The sequence below is a fragment of the Manis pentadactyla genome, chromosome 4 (assembly GCF_030020395.1).
Source record: "Manis pentadactyla isolate mManPen7 chromosome 4, mManPen7.hap1, whole genome shotgun sequence".
Classification (NCBI taxonomy): domain Eukaryota; kingdom Metazoa; phylum Chordata; class Mammalia; order Pholidota; family Manidae; genus Manis; species Manis pentadactyla.
Genome location: NC_080022.1, coordinates 73,661,452 through 73,685,000, shown reverse-complemented (window position 1 = coordinate 73,685,000; position 23,549 = coordinate 73,661,452). Strand labels below are relative to the sequence as shown.

The 23,549-nt window shown below is 38.7% G+C and overlaps 1 protein-coding gene across 1 annotated transcript in view; it reads right to left on the bottom strand.

Annotated features, from left to right (window-relative positions):
- CLCA2 (chloride channel accessory 2) overlaps positions 1-22,608 on the bottom strand; it is a 47,615-nt gene extending 25,007 nt beyond the window's left edge. Inside the window, exons 1-6 of the mRNA XM_036890299.2 lie at positions 22,305-22,608; positions 21,302-21,439; positions 6,245-6,395; positions 3,553-3,661; positions 2,364-2,523; positions 111-338 (exon numbers count right to left, since the gene is read on the bottom strand). Coding sequence (XP_036746194.2) covers positions 111-338; positions 2,364-2,523; positions 3,553-3,661; positions 6,245-6,395; positions 21,302-21,439; positions 22,305-22,490 — 972 coding nt within the window. The 5' untranslated portion in view covers positions 22,491-22,608. The remainder of the gene's footprint in view (positions 1-110; positions 339-2,363; positions 2,524-3,552; positions 3,662-6,244; positions 6,396-21,301; positions 21,440-22,304) is intronic.
- Between the last annotated feature and the right edge of the window lie 941 nt (positions 22,609-23,549).

Below are 23,549 nucleotides of genomic sequence, written 5' to 3'. Positions count from 1 at the left end.
CTGTTCCAAACCTTGGGCCTGTCCCCTTGTCCTCTGGAAACAAAAAGAATTTAAGAACTGATAGAACAAAATGATGAGTGGTTTACAACCATTCTGGTCCAAAATGTTACCTCCGCCATCTTGCTGGATACATCCAGCACTAAACAGACCACTTTGCTTCCAGCCTGCACAAGGGAGAACGTGGGAGGCAGTGGATGCTCGGAGCCGTTCATGGGAAAGCTGTGGGTAAAGTCAGCAGAGTCCGTGATTACGTCCCATGCACTTCTGAGGCTGCACATTTGGTTCTGTAGGTTTGGAGCTTCTTGGTTGTGGGTACTTGCATTACAGAATTCAACCACCTAGAAAAGAATAAAGGCTGTAAGAGAGTAAGGGCCGTCTTCCTATACCAAACATAGTTTCATTCTCAAGCAACTAAAGGTAAAAGGCAAGGTGAGCTGAAACATGGCAAACCAGAAGTGCTACAGCATGTTCTTCTTTACTTAAGAAGTACATTCTGAAGTAATGCACATACCAATAAACACTGGCACCCTTTGCTTGAAATACTGGCACCCTGTGGCACTGAGACAAATCTCTATTCTAGTTTATTTGCCCTTGGATAACAGCAGACCATGTATGTATATCTTAGTGTTGAAAAAAATGAAAACAATCTCCCACCTTCCTTTTCATGATAGTGTGTTAGAGAAAACACCCAGGAGGTGTTATGTTGGCCAACATATTCCTTGAATCGTATTTAATGACTACTATGCCTTTATTAATCAGTCAGCCTATTTGATCTAGTTCAAATATTGATCTCTGTAAGAACAAGATAAGGAAAAAACCAACTTCACTCTACTTCCTGATCTTTCCTCTTATTTGGAAATATAGATATAATTCATTTAATAATATTAAACCTATGCCACCCCTTTTAAAGGTATGGTTTGCATTGCCAAGCAATGTATTGCTCTCTGTCCCCAGTGGCTATATTCTTACACAGAATGGACGCTTCCTTGTAGCAGAGCCTTAGGAACTTAGGGCTAGAAGAAACCTTGTAGACTTTCAGCTCCCATCCCTAATTTCATGAAAGAGGAAGCTGACGTTTCAAGCAGATAATAATTGGTTAAGGACATGAGTTCTTAGTACATGGGGAGATAGGATTAGGCCCAATTTGTTTTTGTTGTTTTTTTGTTTTTAACTCTTTTCTCTATATTGCATGACTATGATTAGAGGACAGTGAAACTTTTCTGACTGGATAGTAATGAGCATGTCTTTTAAGGATCACAAAGATAACTACCTAGTCAAAAACAATGTGGCTAAAATATGTGGAGTCATGTTGGCTTCAGATATTAAAACTATTAAAAAAAATAATGGCTCAGTCAGGAATAATGCCTGAATAATGGATGAAAAATCACCTTAAAATTACAGAATGACTCCTAGCCTTGACTAAAACCAGACAGAAGAAAAAAGGTTATCTAAGAAAAGAACATGTTAACTCAGGGGCATGGTCAGCTGTGGGAAGAGAAAACTTCACAGAGGCACATGCCCACAGTACTCCCAGCCCTATGAAGAGGAGATGATCCACAGATAGATAGGACTTTCAGGTTTTTGTGAAGATGGATGGATATATCAGGTCCTGAAGGCTGCTGCTACTAAAGCTCTGTATTGCCAAACTCCTTCTCTTCTGATTCTGTGTTGTCAGATCAGGCTTCTAGTGAGCATGTGGCTGCTCTATGCTGCTTCCTTCACAGAGAAAATGAACTGACCAGAGGATTCAAGTATTGGATCCCTATAACAATTGAAGTACTCTTTTCAAATAATAATTTTAAAAATGGTGTTCTGGATTCATACACAGTCTCTTGTCAGTGTAGAATACCGACAAGGTTGAGTTTCTGAATGTGCAAAGCTAAGGGTTACTTGACTGCTCTTTGTAACACCTGACTCTTCTTTGAAATTTCTCTACTATGCAAAAAAAAGGGAAAGAGAATTAGGAAATGCAATTAAAATGAGAGTGTTTTGCTACTTCAAATGAAAGAAATGCAACCATGTGTTACATTATTCTTATTAACTCAGTATACTTTCCTATAAAAGGACACAGGAACACCACTGGATAGGAATTTATTTTGAGGTCTCCTGAGCTCCTCTTGTTAAATCTCCTTCCCTGGAAAGTGAAAAATCATGTTTTGAAGAAATCTATTTTTGGTGATCATCCTGGGGGCCTCAGTTTTTTTAAATCTTTAAAATAAAAACTAGATGAACTCTAAGGTGCCCCAGTTCTAAAATGCAGCACATCTGAAATTGCCTTTCTTTTTAAATACTTGAAACGTATAAGTTTATATTGGGAATAGATAAAATCTTGCAGGAGTGTGTCATTCCAAGGTCATACTTACAGAAGATAAACTTTGCATAAACATTATCGATGCAGTTGTATTTTGGATGCTATTGTATATAAACATGCATCCTTCTTTGAAAAGCTTGCTAATAATACAGTTTTCTTGGGGGCAAGGGCCTTTTTCACACACAAAAATGCCTGTGATGTCAGATGAGCACCTGAAAATAGAGAAATTAGGTCTGTTTTTAAAAACACCTATGTTTCTTTCATTGGCTCATGTAATAATTTGTTGCAAGGCTTGTAGTTTGATAGATACATATTAAACATTTTTTAAAACACTCCATTAAGAAAGTTTACCAATTTAGAAATGCACTCCACTTTATTTTAATGCATTTGTTCTTGATGAGAGGTTCTATATTGTCAAGGGCTTTACCAACTAACCGGGGTCAAAGCAAAAGATATCAGGAAATCAACATGAATTTTGGAGGCTTGTGGAAAAGCATCAGTGGCAGTATCCTCAGTCAGGGCCCCTTTGAGTTCATTGTCATTGGACATTAGGGCAGAAGTGAATGAACATATAATGATGATATTTAAAAGAATTCCTTCCTAAATAAGCAATATCAAATGCTATTGATGGGAGTGAAAAACATACAAGCTTTAGGAGAAGAATTGGTCAGTATCTACCAAAATTATGGCTGAGGGAACCGTTTGACCTGGTAATTCTTGGAAGTTATTAAACAGATATATAAATCTTCCTGCATACATGAGGAATGACAGATTATAGAGTTATGACCTGTAGTGTTATTGGTAATAACAAAAGATTGGGAACAATCCACTTGTCCAATAGAAGACTGGTTGAAATATGGTGGTACATCCATCTGCACAATGGAACACTATGCAATTGTCTTAAAAAAAGAGGAAAAATACACATTCATGTTTATCTGAATTTTCCTGAAAAAATACTGGGAAAATAAACAAGAAATTAATAAAAATGGTTATACTTAGCAGGGATGGGGGGAACAGGGTGAAGACAATGATGGGAAGGAGATATTTAAAAGAGTGTAACTTTTTATGTTATTTTGATATTTGAAGCACATAAATATTTACCAATTTTTTAAAAATGCAATTAAAGTGAAAAACTGAAAAATGAAAGGATCTCTTCCTTATCAATTAAGTGTAAGCTGTCATTATCAACTTCATTTTTGAGTCAAAAAATAATGATTTTAAACATGAGAAAAAGTACTGACCTTGTTGTTTTAATTTGATTTTTCCCATTTATGTAGAAAGGTTTCTCACTGTTATATTCATCAAACACACCCCAACGGAGATGGGCCCATTCGTGAACAAACACTCTGCCTGTGGAAGAGAGAGCTTTTGTTCTGAGTTCCTAAAATCTCAGCAGTGCGTTTTGCTAATCAGTGAAATTGTAACATCACTTGACTCTATCTACTCATTCCACAGGGTTGAAGTGCAAGTTCCTCTCCCACTTTTCTCTTCCCACTCTATTCCCATATCCTTCTACTTCACCCTCCAGCATTACAAAAGAGGCAGTATGAAAAATATGTTTAGTCCTGTAAACGCAAACCAGTGATTTACTTGTTGCAAAAAGTGGTGAGGAGACTCACATCTTCTCATTTCCCCAATGAAGTTGCCTAGCAGGTTTCTATTTAGCTCTATACAGGCCTATAATTTTAGGATTTGGAGAAAGGGAAAGAAGCATAGCTAAATGCAATGGACTGAATGTTTATGGCCCACCAAATTCGTATGTTGAAATCCTGACCCCCAATGTGACGGTATTAGGAGGTGGGGCTTTTGGGACGTGATCAGGTCCTGAGGGTGGAGCCTTAATGAATGGGATTAGTACCCTTATAAAAGAGACCCCAGAGAGCTCCTTTCCTCTTTCTACCACGTGAGGACACAGAGAGAAGATGGCCTTCTGTGCACCAGGAAGTGAGTCCTCACCAGACACCAAATCTGCTGGTGTTTTGATCTTGGACTTTCAGCTTCCAGAACTGTGAGAAATAAATTTCTGTTGCTTATTAACTACGCAGTCTATAGTATTCTGTTATGACACAAATGGACTAGGACACCAACAAGCAAATAGAGCTTTCTTATACTTCATTCAGTGTTACCCAAATATGTCTGCTTTTTTCTTGTAGGTGTTTCTCCTACCTAAAAGAATGATTAAAACCCTGGGGCCAGGGAGGAAGGAGCAAAAAAAAGGTCATAAACCTCTTCTCCTGCTTGGATCATCCTTTCATTTTCTTTTATTTTATCCCTGATTCTCCATGTTTATATTTTTCTCCTACTTTTGGTTCATGGAAACTGCCATCCTCAGCATCAAAACCCTATAACTTTATCTCTACCTCCAAAATATTGCATTTCTTTCAATGTTTGGATCAAAACTGACTTCTCCCCAGTAGAAGCTTTCCAAATAACTCCTCTCCTGAAGTGCCCTGTTCTTTTTTCTGAATTATTTTGAGTTCTGGGAACCCAGGAAGTGTTTACTGAGTTGACTCAGGCTGTGGCATACTGTGGAACTTGGACAAAGGGAGGGTACCATCTAAGCCAGAAGTGGTAAGGAAAAGTTGTGCCTACTCATGGAATTTATAAGTACAGGTGGAGTCAAATATTTGTGCAGAGATTGTCAGCACCTTATATTTACCAGGAAAAAAAAAAATTTTTATAAGGTGTTTTATAAAGTGTGTTTTATAGAGTGGGCCACTCCACTTCTTGCTAGCTATCCAGATGATAAGGAAATCTTCTTCTATGTAAATAGGGGTAAAAGTGAAAACATCATTCAAAAGGTGCTACTTGGTAAATGTTAAAATCAAAATCAAAACATTAAGAATGGGACAGTTAGCCCATGACCTGCTGATTTTTTCCCTCTAGTTTCTCCAAGATCTCATCCACTAAATGCCAGTTTCCAAACCTGTGACTTTGGCTTCTCTTCCAAACTCCAGTCATTCCTCTACGACTCAGTGGGGCCTTTCCTCCAGAACGCCCCAGTGCTCCTCCCTATCAACCTGCCTAAATCCAGACTTGTGCATTCTCCTTTACCCCTCCTATTCTTGGTGCATTCTTTAGTGCCACCCACACACTCCTTTCCTTTTGCTCTGTCGTTCGTTTTCCTCCCTCTGGAACATTTTTCTCTTTTTTCCCTTTGGAATATCTCTCATCGCTTGAAAGTTGTTAGGATTGAGTAAGACAATAAAATAGTGTCTGCCACAGAGAAAATTCTCATTATTCTGATTACTGTCTTCCTGACCTTCTCTCACTGCTTCCATTCTCATTCAAGTCTCTTCACCTCACCCCTGGGTTTTCCCTAGGTGTTCTGGTACCTAGTTTCCCTCTTACTGATTTGAGGGAGCCGGTTATCCACACAGCCAGATTGATCTCTTTAAAATCGCTTTGGTGGTTTCACTCTGTGCTTATGGACCTTTGGGGTGCTTGCTAATTTGGGCATTTGAGGTGCTCTGTCACCTGTCCCCATGTGTCTTTCAGCATTTTCTGCCACCATTCACTGCCCACAGTCTCTTTGCACTGTCGGTGGGGCCTGCTACTCCCATCATTTCAACATGCTCTGGATTCCTCTGTTGCCATAGTTTTATTAATGTTCTCTTCCTTCTTTCCATTTATCAAAATGATACTCAACCTTGAAGATCCTCTCCTTTGTGAGGCCTTTTCTGATCATGCTTAGCTCAAAATGTTCTCTCCTTTCACTGAATTTTTGCAGTACTTATGTCAGGACCACTAATTGCTACTCAACTCTTTCTGGCTCACTTTTTCCCTCATTTTCTCATGGGCACATGGCCTATCTCCCCATCTAAATGGTAAATCCTTGGCAGAGTTCAGGTTCTCTGAGTTACTTTCAGCACCAAGCACAGAATATTGTAGATAGTACTGCCCAATGTCTATTTCTTGATTGGTTACACTTACCTCGTGATCCATAGCCAGCTGTTAAGCGATCATTTAATAGAAAATTAGATGTGAAATGAATGTATTTTCCCTCTTTTCCACACCCTCTGTATTGTAGGGTGTATGGGTCATCTCCATGTGCCCCGTACCAGTCAGTCACTATGACATTTGCCTAAATTAAAAGAAATGCACTGTAATGCTCTATATCCCATCTCTGATGTTGGTGACACAAACATATTCATTTGTTAAAACATTTTGAACTGTACAATTAAGATCTGCTCATTTTACTATATGAATTATATCCTGATTTAATTACAGATTTTTTAAAAAAGGAATGCCTTATAAATGGAGTTTGAAATACATTCACAACTAAATATCAACAAAATTATTAGGCAATTTCAAAAAAATCTGTATTTTTAAAGCTTAGCAGATTTCCATGGAGCTTCACAACATCTGTTTGACCTTCCCATTTTCCGGATTGAAATGTTCTTAAATGTCAACACTGAATCCTGACATTATAAAACAATATAAAATGTAATAAAAAATATTTGAAGAAATGATAAGAGCAATTACACATCATTCAGAACTGTCCTGTAAAATAATACAGCCTTTTGGGGGAGTAAACAAGATGGCAGCATGAGAAGTGAGGCAGAAACCACCTCCCAAAACCACATATAACACAAAAATACAGCAAATACAACTAATCCTGAAAGAGCACCAAGAAAGAAGACTGCAACAAACAGCCTACGTCTGGGGAAAAGAGAAGACCTCACAGAAAAGGGTAAAGTAGAAAGGCCATGATCCAGTGGGACCCAAGCCCTCCCCTCACCCAGCTCATTGGTGGCAGGGAGAGAAATGGAGTGGGGAGGGAGTAGAAGCCCAGGACAGCTAAATACCCACACCTGGAGATCTGCTCTGGGAGCACAAACCCACATCACATGGTGCTCTGGAGATTAGAGGGATTGAAAAGGAAAGACAGGCAGAATACTCAGACTGAGATTCCAGCTGCTTGTGGAGAACAGGTACCCACAACTGGCTGCTCCAGGACAAAAGAAAGGCGGGGACTTTGAAAACTTCCCAACAGTGAGAGGGCTGCTAAAGGGGAAAGGATTACACAGAGCTCAGTGCTCAGGACAAAGGACAGGTGGACAAAATTGTCCCAGAACACTCATCCCAGCACGTTGGGAACTTTCAGGAGCTTCATGCGCTCCATTCCCCAGGATGACAATGTAGTGCCAAGGACCCCGACTGCAATATGCAGCCTGCCATCCCTTCCTCCTGCTCAGCACCAGTTCTCTAAACTGCTGCCCCTGCCATTGCACCAGGCCAGCCAGAGGGTGGCGCTGACTATGGCAGCTCTAAGGGCATAGCATAGAGGATCCTCCCTGTGTGCTCAGCCCACAGGCCCTGGCAGTGGAGGCAGGTACTGCAGGAAGCAGGAAAGAGCTATTTCTACCTGGCAGACACTGGTGCCACATGCTTGTGACCCCTTCCATTGCTCCAGGGGTTTGGCAACTCCAGAGAATAGAGCTTCTGGGCACTAGAGGGCACTGTGTTCACAAAGTTATTATTCCACAGTAATCATTACAAATATGAAATGGCAAAAGAAACTGGTACAAACCAAAATCCCTCAAACACCAGAAAGAAGGCTGAGTGAAACTGAAATCACCAACCTGTCTGATACAGATTTCAAAATAAATATAAATATGCTCACAGAGCTACAGAAAAATATCCAGGAACTCAGGGAGAACTACAAGAAAGAGATAGAAACATTGAAAAATACAGTATCTAAAATGAAACATACAATAGAGGGATTTAAAAGCAGATTAGATGATGTAGAGGAGAGAGTAAATGAAAAAGAAATTAGAGAACAGGAACACAAAGAAGCTGAGGCACACAGAGAAAAAAGGATCTCTAGGAATGAAAGAATATTAAGAGAATTGTGTGACCAATCCAAATGGAACAATATTCACATTATAGGGGTACCAGAAGAAGAGAGAGAAAAAGGGATAGAAAGTCTCTTTGAGCCAATAATTGCTGAAAACTTCCCCAGTTTGGGGAAGGAGATAGCCTTTCAGGCTTTGGAAGTGCACAGATCTCCCAACACAAAAGACCCAAGGAAGACAACACCAAGACGTATAATTATTAAAAGGACAAAGATCAAGGACAAAGACAGAGTATTAAAAGTGACCAGAGAGAGAAAAAAGATCAAATCCAAAGGAAAACCTATCAGGCTTTCATCAGACTTCTCAGCAGAAAATTTAGAGGCCAGAAAGGAGTAGCATGGTATGTTTAATGCAAAGAAACAGAAGGGCCTTGAACAAAGAATACTCTACCCAGCAAGATTATCATTTAAATTTGAAGCAGGGATTAAACAATTTACAGATATGCACATGTTGAGGGAATTTACCTCAACTTATCTATATATAATCACCATAAATATAAATGGATTGAGTGCACCAATCAAAAGACATAGAGTTACAGAATGGATAAAAAACATCACCCATCTATATGCTGCCTACAAGAGACTCACTTGAAACCCAAAGACATACACAGACTAAAAGTGAAGGGATGAAAAAGATATTTCATGCAAATATTAGGGAGAAAAGAGCAGGAGTTGCAGTACTTGTATCAGACAAAATGGACTTCAAAACAAAGAAGTAACAAGAGACAAAGAAGGACATTACATAATGAAAAAGGGGTCAGTTCAACAAGATATAACCATTATAAATATCTATGCACCCAACATAGCAGCACCTAAATATGTGAAACAAATACTAACAGAATTAAAGGGGAAAAGAGAATGCAATACATTCATTTTGGGAGACTTCAACACACCACTCATTCCAAAGGACATATCAACCAGACAGAAAATAAGTAAGGAGACAGAGGCACTGAAAAACACATTAGAAAAGATGGACCTAACACACATCTACAGAACACTCCACCCAAAAGAAGCAGGATATACATTCTTCTCAAGTACACATGGAACATTTTCAAGAAGAGATCACATACTAGTACACAAAAAGAGCCTCAGTAGCTTTTCCTGAAGGAGGAGCCAAGATGGTGGTGTGAGTAGAGCAGCAGAAATCTCCTCCCAAAACCATGTATATTTTTGAAAATAAAACCAATCCAACTATCCCTAAAAGAGAGACCAGAAGATACAGGACAACATCCAGGCTACATGTACAGCTGTGAGAAGCCAGTGCCTCGTGAAGGGGGTAAGATATAAACTGCAGCCCAGCGGGACCTGAGCGCCCCTCACCCCAGCTCCCGGCAGGAGGAGAGGAGTCGGAGCAGGGAGGGAGAGAGAGCCCAGAACTGCTAAATACTCAGCCCTAGCCATCCACACCAGGAGCACAGACACACAGTGTGTGGGGTTCTGGTTACTAGGGAAACAGAACAGTAAAAGCTGTGAGTGGGTCCCTGCAGCTGGCACCCCTGGGACAAAGAAAAGTGAGTGCATTTTGAAAGTCTTAAAGTGACAGGGACCTCACAGCTGGATGAAAGCATCCCGGGACACTCAGCTAGGCAGCTGGGAATCCTAGGGAACTCTGGGCACCCTAACCCTGTGGGCATGAGCACAGCTCTGAGGTCCCTCATGGCGATAAACAGCCTCCCACCCGTTCCCCCTCTGACGTGGCTCCGTCATAGCGGAGCAGCAGTCTGAGAATGGCCATGCCCACAGCAACTGCAGAGCTTACTCCACAGAGGCTGGGCAAGAATCAGAGACCCCATCTGTGTGCAGCTTCCCAGCACAAGCCACTAGGGTTTGCCATTATCCCAGGAGAGGAAGGCCACAAACTAGCAAGAAGGGATGTTCTCCCAGCCGACACATGAGCCAGCTCTCCACAACTACCTCTATCACCATGAAAAGGGAGAAGAATTTGATCCAGACCAAAATCACAGAGACAACCCCTGAGAAGGAGCTTGGAGAGATAGACCTAACCAACCCCTGAAAAAGAATTCAAAATAAAGGTCATAACCATGCTGATGGAGCTGCAGAGAAAAATGCAAGAGCTAATGGACAAAGTAGGGAGGGAGACTACAGTAATAAAACAATCTCTGGAAAGATTTAAAAGCAGAATGGATGAGATGCAAGAGGCCATTGATGGAATAGAAACCAGAGAACAGGAACGCATAGAAGCTGATGCAGAGAGAGATAAAAGGATCTCCAGGAATGAAACAATACTAAGAGAACTGAGTCCAATCCAAAAGGAACAATATCCGCATTAGAGGAGTACCAGAAGAAGAGAGAAAAAGGGATAGAAAGTGTATTTGAAGAAATAATTGCTAAAAACTTCCCCAAACTGAGGGAGAAAATAGTCGCTCAGACCACAGAAGTACACAGAACTCCCAACAGAAGGGACACAAGGAGGACAATACCAAGACACATAATAATTAACACGGCAAAGATCAAGGAAAAGGACAGAGTTTTAAAGGCAGCTAGAGAGAGGAAAAATGCCACCTACAAAGAAAAACCCATTAGGCTATCATTAGACTTCTCAACAGAAACTTTACAGGCCAGAAGAGAATGGCATGATATATTTAATGCAATGAAACAGAAGGGCCTTGAACCAAGAATACTATATCCAGCACGATTATCATTTAAACTTTAAGGAAGGATTAAACAATTTCCAGACAAGCAAAAGTTGAGGGAATTTGCCTCCTACAAACCACCTCTACAGGGTATTTTAGAGGGACTACTCTGGATGGGAGCACTCCTAAGGCCAAATAGATGTCACCAGAGAAAATAAAATCACAGCAAAGAAAACAGACCAAACAAATACTAACTAAAGGCAAAAAATAAAATCAACTACCCACAAAAACAGTCAAAGGAAACACAAAAGAACCCAGAATAAAACACCCAACATATAAAGAATGGAGGAGGAGGAATAAGAAGGGAGAGAAATAAAGAATCATCAGACAGTATTTATAATAGCTCAAAAAGTGAGTTAAGTTAGACAGTAAGATACTAAAAAAGCTAACCTTGAAACTTTGGTAACCACGAATCTAAAGCCTGCAATGGCAATAAGTTCATATCTTTCAGTAATCACCCTAAATGTAAATGGACTGAATGCACCAATCAAAAGAATCAGAGTAATAGAATGGATAAAAAAGCAAGACCCATCTATGTGCTGCTTACAAGAGACTCATCTCAAACCCAAAGACATGCACAGACTAAAAGTCAAGGGATGGAAAAAGATATTTCATACAAACAATAGGGAGAAAAAAGCAGGTGTTGCAGTACTAGTATCAGACAAAATAGACTTCAAAACAAAGAAAGTCACAAGAGATAAAGATGGACATTACATAAAGATAAAGGTCTCAGTCCAACAAGAGGATGTAACCATTATAAATATATATGCACCCAACACAGGAGCACCAGCATATGTGAAACAAATACAAACAGAACTAAAGGAGGAAATAGAATGCAATGCACTCATTTTAGGAGACATCAACACACCACTCACTCCAAAGGATAAATCCACCAGACAAAAATTAAGTAAGGACAAAGAGTCACTGAACAACACACTAGAACAGGAGGACCTAATAGACATCTGTAGAACTCTACATCCAAAAGCAACAGGATACACATTCTTCTCAAGTGCACATAGAGCATTCTCCAGAATAGACCACATCCTAGGCCACAAAAAGAGCCGCAGTAAATTCAAAAAGACTGAAATCCTACCAACCAACTTTTCAGACCACAAAGGTATAAAACTAGAAATACATTGTACAAAGAAAGCAAAAAGGCTCACAAACACATGGAGGCTTAACAACATGCTCCTAAATAATCAATGGATCAATGACCAAATCAAAATAGAAATCAAGCAATATATGTAAACAAATGACAACAACAACACAAAGCCCCAATTCTGTGGGACGCAGTGAAAGCAATCTTAAGAGGAAAGTATATAGCAATCCTGGCATATTTAAAGAAGGAAGAACAATCCCAAATGAATAGTCTAACGTCACAATTATCAAAATTGGAAAAAGAAGAACAAATGAGGCCTAAAGTCAGCAGAAGGAGGGACACAATGAAGATCAGAGAAGAAATAAATAAAACTGAGAAGAATAAAACAATAGAAAAAATCAATGAAACCAAAAGCTGGTTCTTCGAGAAAATAAACAAAATAGATAAGCCTCTAGCCAGACTTATTAAGAGAAAAAGAGAATCAACACACATCAACAGAATCAGAAACGAGAAAGGAAAAATCATGACAGACCCCACAAAAATACAAAGAATTATTAGAGCAAACTATGAAAACCTATATGCTAACAAGCTAGAAAACCTAGGAGAAATGGACAACTTCCTAGAAAAATACAACCTTCCAAGACTGACCCAGAAAGAAACAGAAAATCTAAACAGACCACTTACCAGCAATGAAATTGAAGCGGTAATAAAAAAAACTACCCAAGAACAAAACCCCTGGGACAGATGGATTTACCTAGGAATTTTATGAGACATACAGAGAAGATATAATACCCATTCTCCTTAAAGTTTTCCAAAAATAGAAGAGAAGGGAATACCCCCAAACTTATTTTATGAAGCCAGCATCACCCTAATACCAAAACCAGGCAAAGACCCCAGCAAAAAAGAAAATTACAGAACAATATCCCTGATGTACATAGATGCAAAAATACTCAACAAAATATTAGCAAACCAAATTCAAAAATACATCAAATGTATCATACACCATTACGGGGGATTTATTCCAGGGATGCAAAGATAGTGCAACATTCGAAAATCCATCAACATCATCCACCACATAAACAAAAAGAAAGACAAAAACCACATGATTTTCTCCATAGATGCTGAAAAAGCATTCAACAAATTTCAACATCCATTCATAATAAAAACTCTCAGAAAAATGGGTATAAAGGGCAAGTACCTCAACATAATAAAGGTCATATATGATAAACCCACAGCCAACATCATACTGAACAGCTAGAAGCTGAAAGCTTTTCCTCTGCGATCGGGAATAAGACAGGGATGCCCACTCTCCCCACTGTTATTTAACATAGTACTGGAGGTCGTAGCCACAGCAATTAGATAAAACAAAGAAATACAAGGAATCCAGATTGGTAAAGAAGAAGTTAAACTGTCACTATTTGCAGATGACATGATATTGTACATAAAAAACCCTAAAGACTCCACTCCAAAACTACTAGAACTGATATTGGAATACAGCAAAGTTGCAGGATACAAAATTAACACACAAAAATCTGTGGCTTTCCTATACACTAACAATGAACCAATAGAAAGAGAAATCAGGAAAACAATTCCATTCACAATTGCATCAAAAAGAAAAAAATACCTAGGAATAAATCTAACCAAAGAAGTGAAAGACCTATACCCCAAAAACTATAAGACACTCTTAAGAGAAATTAAAGAGAACACTAACAAATGGAAACTCATCCCATGCTTGTGACTAGGAAGAATTAATATTGTCAAAATGGCCATCCTGCCCAAAGCAATATACAGATTTGATGCAATCCCTATCAAATTACCAACAGCATTCTTCAACGAACTGGAACAAATAGTTCAAAAATTCATATGGAAACACCAAAGACCCCGAATAGCCAAAGCAATCCTGAGAAGGAAGAATAAAGTAGGGGGGATCTCGCTCCCCAACTTCAAGCTCTACTACAAAGCCACAGTAATCAAGAGAAGTTGGTACTGGCACAAGAACAGAGCCACAGACCAGTGGAACAGAATAGAGACTTCAGACATTAACCCTAACATATATGGTCAATTAATACATGATAAAGGAGCCATGGACATGCAATGGGGAAATGACAGTCTCTTCAACATATGGTGCTGGCAAAAATGGACAGCTACATGAAGAGAATGAAACTGGATCATTGTCTAACCCCATACACAAAAGTAAATTTGAAATGTCTCAAAGACATGAATGTAAGCCATGAAACCATAAAACTCTTAAAAAAACATAGGCAATAATCTACTGGACATACACATTAGCGACTTCTTCATGAACATATCTCCCTGGGCAAGGGAAACAAAAGCAAAAATGAACAAGTGGGACTATATCAAGCTGAAAAGCTTCTGTACAGCAAGGGACACCATCAATAGAACAAAAAGGTACCCTAGAGTATGGGAGAATATATTCATAAATGACAGATCCAATAAAGAGTTGACATCCAAAATATATAAAAAGCTCATGCACCTCAACAAACAAAAAGCAAATAATGCAATTAAAAAATGGGCAGAGGAGCTGAACAGACAGTTCTCCAAAGAAGAAATTCAGATGGCCAACAGACACATGAAAAGATGCTCCACATCGCTAGTCATCAGAGAAATGCAAATTAAAACCACAGTGAGATATCACCTTACACCACTAAGGATGGCCACCATCCAAAAGACAAACAACAACAAATGCTGGCGAGGATGTGGAGAAAGGGGAACCGTCCTACACTGCTGGTGGGAATGTAAACTAGTTCAACCATTGTGGAAAGCAGTATGGAGGTTCCTCAGAATACTCAAAATAGAAATACCATTTGACCCAGGAATTCCACTTCTAGGAATTTACCCTAAGAATGCAGCAGCCCAGTTTGAAAAAGACAGATGCACCCCTATGTTTATCGCAGCACTATTTACAATAGCCAAGAAATGGAAGCAACCTAAGTGTCCATCAGTAAATGAATGGAATAAGAAGGTGTGGTACATATAGACAATGGAATATTATTCAGCCATAAGAAGAAAACAAATCCTACCATTGGCAACAACACGGATGGAGCTAGAGGGTATTATGCTCAGTGAGATAAGCCAGGTGGAGAAAGACATGTACCAAATGATTTCACTCATATGTGGAGTATAAGAACAAAGAAAAACTGAAGGAACAAAACAGCAGCAGAATCACAGAGCCCAAGAATGGACTAACAGTTACCAAAGGGAAAGGGACTGGGGAGGATGGGTGGGAAGGGAGGGATAAGGGTGGGGAAAAAGAACGGGAGCCTTATGATTACCATGTATAATGTGGGGGGTGGGGCATGGGGTGGGCTGTACAACACAGAGAAGACAAGTAGTGATTCTACAGCATCTTACTACGCTGATGGACCGTGACTCTAATGGGGTTTGTGGGGGGGACTTGGTGAAGGGGGGAGCCTAGTAAACATAATGTTCTTCATGTAATTGTAGATTAATGATATCAAAATTTAAAAAATGAGCCTCAGTAAATTCAGAAAGATTGAAATTGTACCAACCAGCTTTTGAGAACAAAAAGGTATGAAACTAGAAATAAATTATGCAAAGAAAACTAAAAACCCACAAACACATGGAGGCTCCTAAATAATCAATAGATCAATGACCAAATAAAAACAGAAATCAAGCAATGTATGGAGACAAATGACAACACCAACCCAAAATCTGTGAGATGCAGCAAAGGCAGTTCTAAGAGGAAAGTGTACTGCAATACAGGCTTACCTCAAGAAGGAACAATCCTAAATAAACAGTCTAGACTCACAATTAATGAAACTAGAAAAAAGAAAGAAGAAATGAGGCCCAAAGTCAGCAGAGGGAGGGACATAATAAAGATCAGAGCATAAATAAATAAAATTGAGAGGAATAAAACAATAGAAAGAATCAATGAAACCAGGAGCTGGTTCTTTGAGTAAATGAACAAAATAGATAAACCTATAGCCGGAGTTATCAAGAAAAACAGAGAGTGTATGCACATAAACAGAATCAGAAGTGAGAAAGGAAAAATCACTATGCACACCACAGAAATACAGAGAATTATTAGAGAATATGAAAAATTATATGCTAACAAACTGGATAACCTAGAAGAAATGGACAACTTTCTAGAAAAATACAACCTTCCAAGACTGACTCAGGAATAAACAGAAAATCTGAACATACCAATTACCATCAATGAAATTGAACTAGTTATCAAAAAACTACCTTAGAACCAAAGTTCTGGACCAGATGACTTCATTGCTGAATCTTATCAAACATTTAGTGAAGACCTAATACCCATCCTCATTAAAGTTTTCCGAAAAATAGAAGAGGAGGGAATACTTCCAATCTCGTTCTATGAGGCGAGCATCACCCTAATACCAAAACCAGGCAAAGGCACCACAAAAAAAGAAAATTACAGACCAATATCCCTGATGAACATAGATGCAAAAATCCTCAAAAAAAGGATATTAGGAAGCCGAATTCAAAAATACATCAAAAAGATCATCAATAATGATGAAATAGAGGATTTATTCCATGGATGCAAGGATCATACGATTGTTGAAAAACCATCAGCATAGTACACCACATCAACAAAAAGAAGGACAAAGGTCACATGATCATCTCCATAGATGCTAAAAAAGCATTTGAAAAAATTCGACATGTATTCATTATAAAAACTCTCAACAAAATGGGTATGGAGGGCAAATACCTCAACGTAATAAAGGCCATATATGACAAACCCACAGCCAACATCATACTTAACAGCAAAAAGCTAAAAGCTTTTCATTTATGATTGGGAACAGTACAAGGATGCCCACTCTCTCACTTTCATTCAACATAGTACTGAAATCTTAGCCACGGCAATCAGACAACACAAAGAAATAAAAGGCATCCAGATTGGTAAGGGAGAAGGTAAACTGTCACTGTTTGCAGATGACATTGTATTGTACATAAAAAACACTAAAGAATCCACCCAAAAACTACTAGACCTAATAACTGAATTCAGCAAAGTAATAGGATACAAAATTAATACACAGAAATCTGTTGCATTCCTATATACTAATGATGAACTAACAGAAAGAGAAATCAGGAAAACAACTCCATTTATGACTGCATCAAAAAGAATAAAATAGCTAGGAATAAACCTAGCCAAGGAAGTGAAAGAATTATACCCTGAAAACTACAAACCTTCATGAGAGAAATTAAAGAAGTCATCAATAAATGGAAATACAACCCATGCTTATGGATAGGAAGAATTAATATTGTCAAAATGGCCATCCTGCCTAAAGCAATCTACAGAGTCAGTGCAATCCCTATCAAAATACCAACAGCATTCTTCAACGAACTAGAACAAATCATTCTAAAATTCATGTAGAAACACAAAGACTGCAAATAGCCAAAGCAATCCTGAGAAGGAAGAATAAAGCTGGGAGAATTACCCTTCCTAATTTTGAGCTCTACTACAAAGTTACAGTAATCAAAACAATTTGGTACTGGCACCAGAACAGACCCATAGATCAATGGAACAGAATAGAGAGCCCAGATATAAACCCAAGCATATACATCCAATTAATATATGATAAAGGAGCCATGGAAATACAATGGGGAAAAGATAGCAAATTCAACAACTGATATTGGCCAAACTGGACTGCTACATGTCAGAGAATGAAACTGGATTATTGTGTAACTCCATACACAAAAGTAAACTTGAATTGGATCAAAGACTTGAATATAAGTCATGAAACCATAAAAGTCTTAGAAGAAAACAGGCAAAAATTTCCTGAATATAAATATGAGCAGTTTTTTCCTGAACACATCTCCTCAGGGAAGGGAAACAAAAGCAAAATGAACAAATGGGTCTACATCAAACAAAAAACTTTCTGTACAGCAAAGGACACCATCAGTAGAATAAAAAGGTATCCTACAGTACGGGAGAATATATTTGTAAACAACATATCCGACAAGGGGTTAACACCCAAAATATATAAAGAACTCACATTCCTCAACACCCAAAAAGCAAATAACCTGATTAAAATATGAGCATAGGATCTAAACAGACCCTTTTCTAAACAAGAAATTCATGTGATCAACAGGCACATGAAAAGATGCTCCACATCGCTAATTATCATGGAAATGCAAATTAAAACCACAATGAGATATCACCTCACACCAGTTAGGATGGCCAACATCCAAAAGACAACAAATTCTGATGAGGATGCAGAGAAAGCAGAACCCTCCTACACTGCTGGTGGATATGTAAATTAGTTCAACAATTATGGAAAACAATATGAAGTTTCCTCAGAAAACTAAAAATAGAAATACCATTTGACTCAGGTATTCCACTCCTAGGAATTTACCCAAAGAAAACAAGATCCCAGATTCAAAAAGACATATGCATCCCTATGTTTATTGCAGCACTTTTTACAATAGCCAAGATAAGGAAGCAACCTAAGTGTCCATCAGGAGACGAATGGATAAAGAAGAAGTGGTACATATACACAATGGAATATTATTCAGCCTTAAAAAGGAAACAAATCCTGCCATTTGCAACAGCATGGATGGAGCCAGAGGGTATTATGCTTAGATGAAATAAGCCAGGCAGAGGAAGACAAGTACCAAACGATTTCATTCATTTGTGGAGTATAACAACAAAGCAAACCAAGCAACAAATCAGCAGCAGACTCAGACTCCAAGAAGGCACTAGCAGTTACCAAAGGGGAGGACTTTGGGTGGGTGGGGAGATAGGGAGATGGGGATTGAGTGGCATTGTCATCAGCACACATAATGTTGGAGGTTCACAGGGAAGGCAGTAAAGCACAGAGAATTCAAGTGGTGACTATACCATCTTACTATGCTGATAGATAGTGACTGCAGTGTGGTGTTTATGGGGGACTTTATAATATGGGTGAATGTAATAACCACAATGTTGCTCATGTGAAACCTTTATAAGATTGCATATCAATGATACCTTCATAAAAAAATCAGTAAAAAAAGATTACAGCTTTTTGTGAACAACTTTTTGTGGGTTACTTCATCAGTACAAGGCAATAGGGTGATAAATTCATAATCAATTATATCAGCAAAACAATCATTCTAATGAGGTTATATTTCATCTTGTACCCTGACCATTTCAATAATTATTGGTGAAACACAATATTTTAAGTCCAAAACTAAAAATCTATTCAAATAACCTTCTAGAGAATTAAATTTTATATAGATTATTATTTCTTTTATATTTAATGAGATTATATGTCTTAGGACTTGCTTTTAGAAATTAAGTATACTGTTAAGTTATTTAAAAAGCTGATTCTGTAGTAATGGATCTAATGTGATCCTATAAGCACATATGAAATTATCACTGTAGATACTTGATGTGTAATGTTTTATTTGTGTGTGTGTGTATGCACGTGTGTCACTGAGGAACAGAGGAAGGTAATATTTTCATTTTTATTCTGCATTATTTCCACAATGATTTTTTTACAATTAGGATGAATTACTTTTATAATAATTAACATTTATGTTTAGAAAGATGAGAATTCAAGCCAATACCTACAAAAAGGACTGCAAACATCATAGTCTGGATAGTCTTGGGTAGTCTTCACTTGCACAAAACCTCATTCCTATGTCTGGAAATTTGTTCTGAAGCTAAAAGGAAGCGAGTGCTCTGCCTGGGATGGAATACTCAGAGGCTGTTTGGGGGTGCATCCTACCTGATAGGTCATAGCTCTTACCCACTTTTCCTGACCCTCCCTCACTTCCCCTACTTCGTACCTATATTAGACTGTAGATTTACAAGGACAGGGACTACTCTGCTTATCCTTGTGTCTTCTGCAGTGCCTCATGTAGCCCCTGAAATAAGTGATCATTCACTGTCTAACATTATGAAGTTAAAGGAATTAGTATCAACAGATATATAAGCAGCATTCAGTGACTAATTTTCCTCTAATCTTTTGGTTCAGTAGTATTGTCATTTTTGTTTTAGCTATTTATTTCTCTTCCCTTCTTTAGGATCAGGAGCTACCTGGTTTTGTTATAAATTGTCTGCAATGTTTCTTTGTTTACTGAAGGCCAATGTAAATGCCATCTATATAGATAGCTAGAGACAATATGGCTTAGTTCAAAGAGCATGTGCTTTGGAATCGAGTAGACATAGATTCAACTTTGGCTCTGTAATTTATTAGTTCTTTGACTTGGGACAAATCTTTATCTTATTGGAGCCTCAGTTTTCTAATTTCTAACAGCAACTATTTTTAGGGTGTGAGAGAATTTAACAGTATATGTAGATCCCTGGAGATAGTGGAAGCTTATTAAACACTCTTTTCCCAGTCTATCCCAGTTCCTCTGTCTCTCCTATCTCCATGCCCAAGTATTGTCAGATGCTTTCCTTTGGTCAAAAATCAAACCCTTTTAAGAGCTTCTTTAACTTCTTCAGGACAGTGGGGTGCTATCTAGATTGAGAGAGTGACTTCAAAGGAGAACTAAAAGGATCTTGGGAAATTTCATACCAAATGACACAAATAAAGAAAAGGGGAAAATGTACTATGTGTCCCAGCCCTTCTGTTTGAGCTTTAATTATAGACCTCAGACCTGCTCCACTGCTGAAGCCCTGAGCTAAGTTCTCAACGCCTCTGCTCCTGACCCTTCTGGTAGCTGCCAGGCCTCTTGTTCACAGCAAGTTCACATAGTCATTTGCCAAATTTATTTAACATTTGTTTAGAGCATGCATACCAGTATGTACCAGGCATTGCCATGGATGTTTAGCTATGATCTACAGTTTATAAGAGTCCTTCCAAAGTTAAGTTCTTTTTTGGTTAGAAAAGTTGGCCACTCCTCACCTGCCCCACTTCCAGTCTTCCTGATTATTAATATGCTCCTCAAAAACAACATCCTGGACTTGGGCTCATGTGAAATTCTGCTAATTTACCCCCTGGCAGGAGATGACAGTCATATTTATATATGTGTGGGTGGCTTATGTTTCTGTCTGGACATGCATGTTTATGCCCCTGACAGGGTGGGAAATGAAGATAGTCATAATTGGGACTGTTCCTTCACAGCTCATACTCAGTATATAAAACTCATTTTTTGGCCCTTTACTAGAAATTTCAGAAAGGACCTTGTGAATCCCAAGTAAAGAGATCTTCTGAGAAGATGATCTTGGGCAATGGGATTTTTCATGTTTTTATTCCATAATTTGCACTAATTTATTATATTCCCATATATTTTGTGGAGTATAATTTTTCCAAAAATAATATTTGTATATTAATATCGAAGATTTGTTTTTGCTTAAGTTCTCACTTTTAAAATTTGAACACAGTATATTTATTTGTTTGTTTCCCCTTGAGTTAAGCTCATTTAATGAAATCCTGAATTCTTACCTTTTCATATGACTCTTGTTTTACTTTGCTGTAATTATTAGCTTTCCATGTGACAGGTATTAAAATCTTTATATTTCTGAAAAACACTCTTCTCTTGGTAGCATTGAATAGGTAAAAAGAAGCTTCAGTTATCATTTCCTATAAGCAAATAAAAGTTTATTTTATTACTTGTTAATTCCTTATGTTTCAGTTTTCTGTTTATACTTGGATAAGTAGCAATGAAAAACAGTGAAAGTGGTTTGAAGAACCCATTCCATTTAAGGCTGAACTTACAAGTATGGCCTTAAACTTTGGGAAAACTTTGGAGCAAAATAAATACATTTCAAATGGTTATCTAGAAGAGATTTTAGGACACTAATTGTGAGTCTGGGCTTGCCTATATAACTTTCCCAATTTTGTGAAAGGCTTTTAAGCTTTTACCAAACAAATCCCTTTCCTGTCACAACTGTGGGCATGTTCAGCACCACACCTTCTGACGAAACTGATTTCACTGAAGCAATACCACAAGGCACCACCTAAGTAATGGAGCCATTACTTCACTTCACAGAACATTCAGAAGAAAAGAAAGAATTTTGCTCTTTGGCACACCATGCAGGCTCTCACTCTTTCAGTATGAGAATTCTCACCCTCAGGATGGAATCTGACAGCACAATTTTAATAAGCACAGTCATGCTTATTCAACTAACATCTGGTCTTTATTGCCACAATGGGTTATTTTTTAAGCTGCTACCCCAAAAACAGTCATGTAGGAAACAAAAAAGCTAAAATTAGTTGTAACCAGCAACAAAAAATCATAGGGGGCTAAATCAACACTGTGATCTGAGACTGCAAAGAATTAGGTGAACAAACTGGTTTGGCCATAATTATACTTTTTTGTGCTGTCTTTAAGAAACACTGCCCTCTTCACAGCTCAGATATGACCCAGGCAGGGTGGTTAGCCCTTCAAAGCAGCTGCATTCCTGTTCTAATGGGATAATGGTATTGACTTCTGCTTGCCACTCACCTTAATGTTGGATATGAGGTTCTGATCCTCGGACACCCGAGGATGGATTGCAACAAGTAACCCATCATAGCCATTGTCTTGAAGCTGCACTCCGACTCCCAAGAATAGGAGCTCTGGACTCAGGGCCACCAGGAGAACCATAAACTTCAGGCTGCAAATAGGACCCACATGGTCCCTGTGTGTCATGATGTCAATGAGCCTCCGATTTACTCACAGTGATCCTGCTGGGTCCATTGTGCCAAGATGTTAATGCGGAGGCAGTTAGTTTCTTCCTGAACTTGGAAGGTCCTGGAACTTGTGATAAAGGAGTTACCTCCTTTGAAAAATGTGGGTGGATCTTTCTGAGACCTGCCTCTACAAGTCCTTTTCCTCTGGGCCATGCCACACTTGGCTGTTCTGGGGCTGAACTTCCTCGTGAATCAGAGTTGGGCAAGAAATCTTCCATCCCTTAGTCATTTTACATCTCTGAAGGAGGAGGGAAATAAGGCAGGAGCTTGAAAGAAGAAGCCTGACTGGCTGGGCTGGAAATCAGAGGATCTGGATTGTTCAATCCACTTTCAGTAAAAACACAGAAATCGATAGTGATTTTCCTTGTCTCATCCTTGACAACCTCCTCCATCAGTCAGCACAGCCACTGCCCTACTGCAGGTGGGGCAGGTGAGGAGTGGCCAACTTTTCCAACCAAAAGTCATTTTTTGTTTGTTGTCAGATTCCCTTGTCTGCTTATTTTGAATATTTGGAAATCTGTCTTACAGCTCTGTCCCTGGGGCCCTCAGATCACGTAATCTGGGCAAGTTCTCAGCTGACTACTGGGGGATGGTGTCAGATATCCCCCAGGGAGGGCCATGTGCTAGGAACACAGATGCCTGTGCAGCCCACAGAGGCCTTTCCTCTGCCCTCACTGCCTTTTCTTTCTGGACCAGGGAAAAGAATATGTTTCTCTTTCAGCAACTCTTTCCTGAGCACAAGGCTGTGCCTCAATCACCCTCCCATCTCCCCAGGACTTATCACAGGATCTGGTCTATAGCAGACTTCACAAATATGTTGTAAGTGATGAATAATACCTGATAGTTAGGTAATGCTTTAGAGTCTGCAAATGAGCCCATTTAAATGTCAGTTCCCTGATCCAGGTAACATTTTGACTTCTATTTTTCAATGAAATCATTGAGTCTCAGAAAGATTAAGAAAATTAGCCATTGGGGAAAGGAACTATTATTGTGTGATGGTTTTTATCAAGCCTATTTT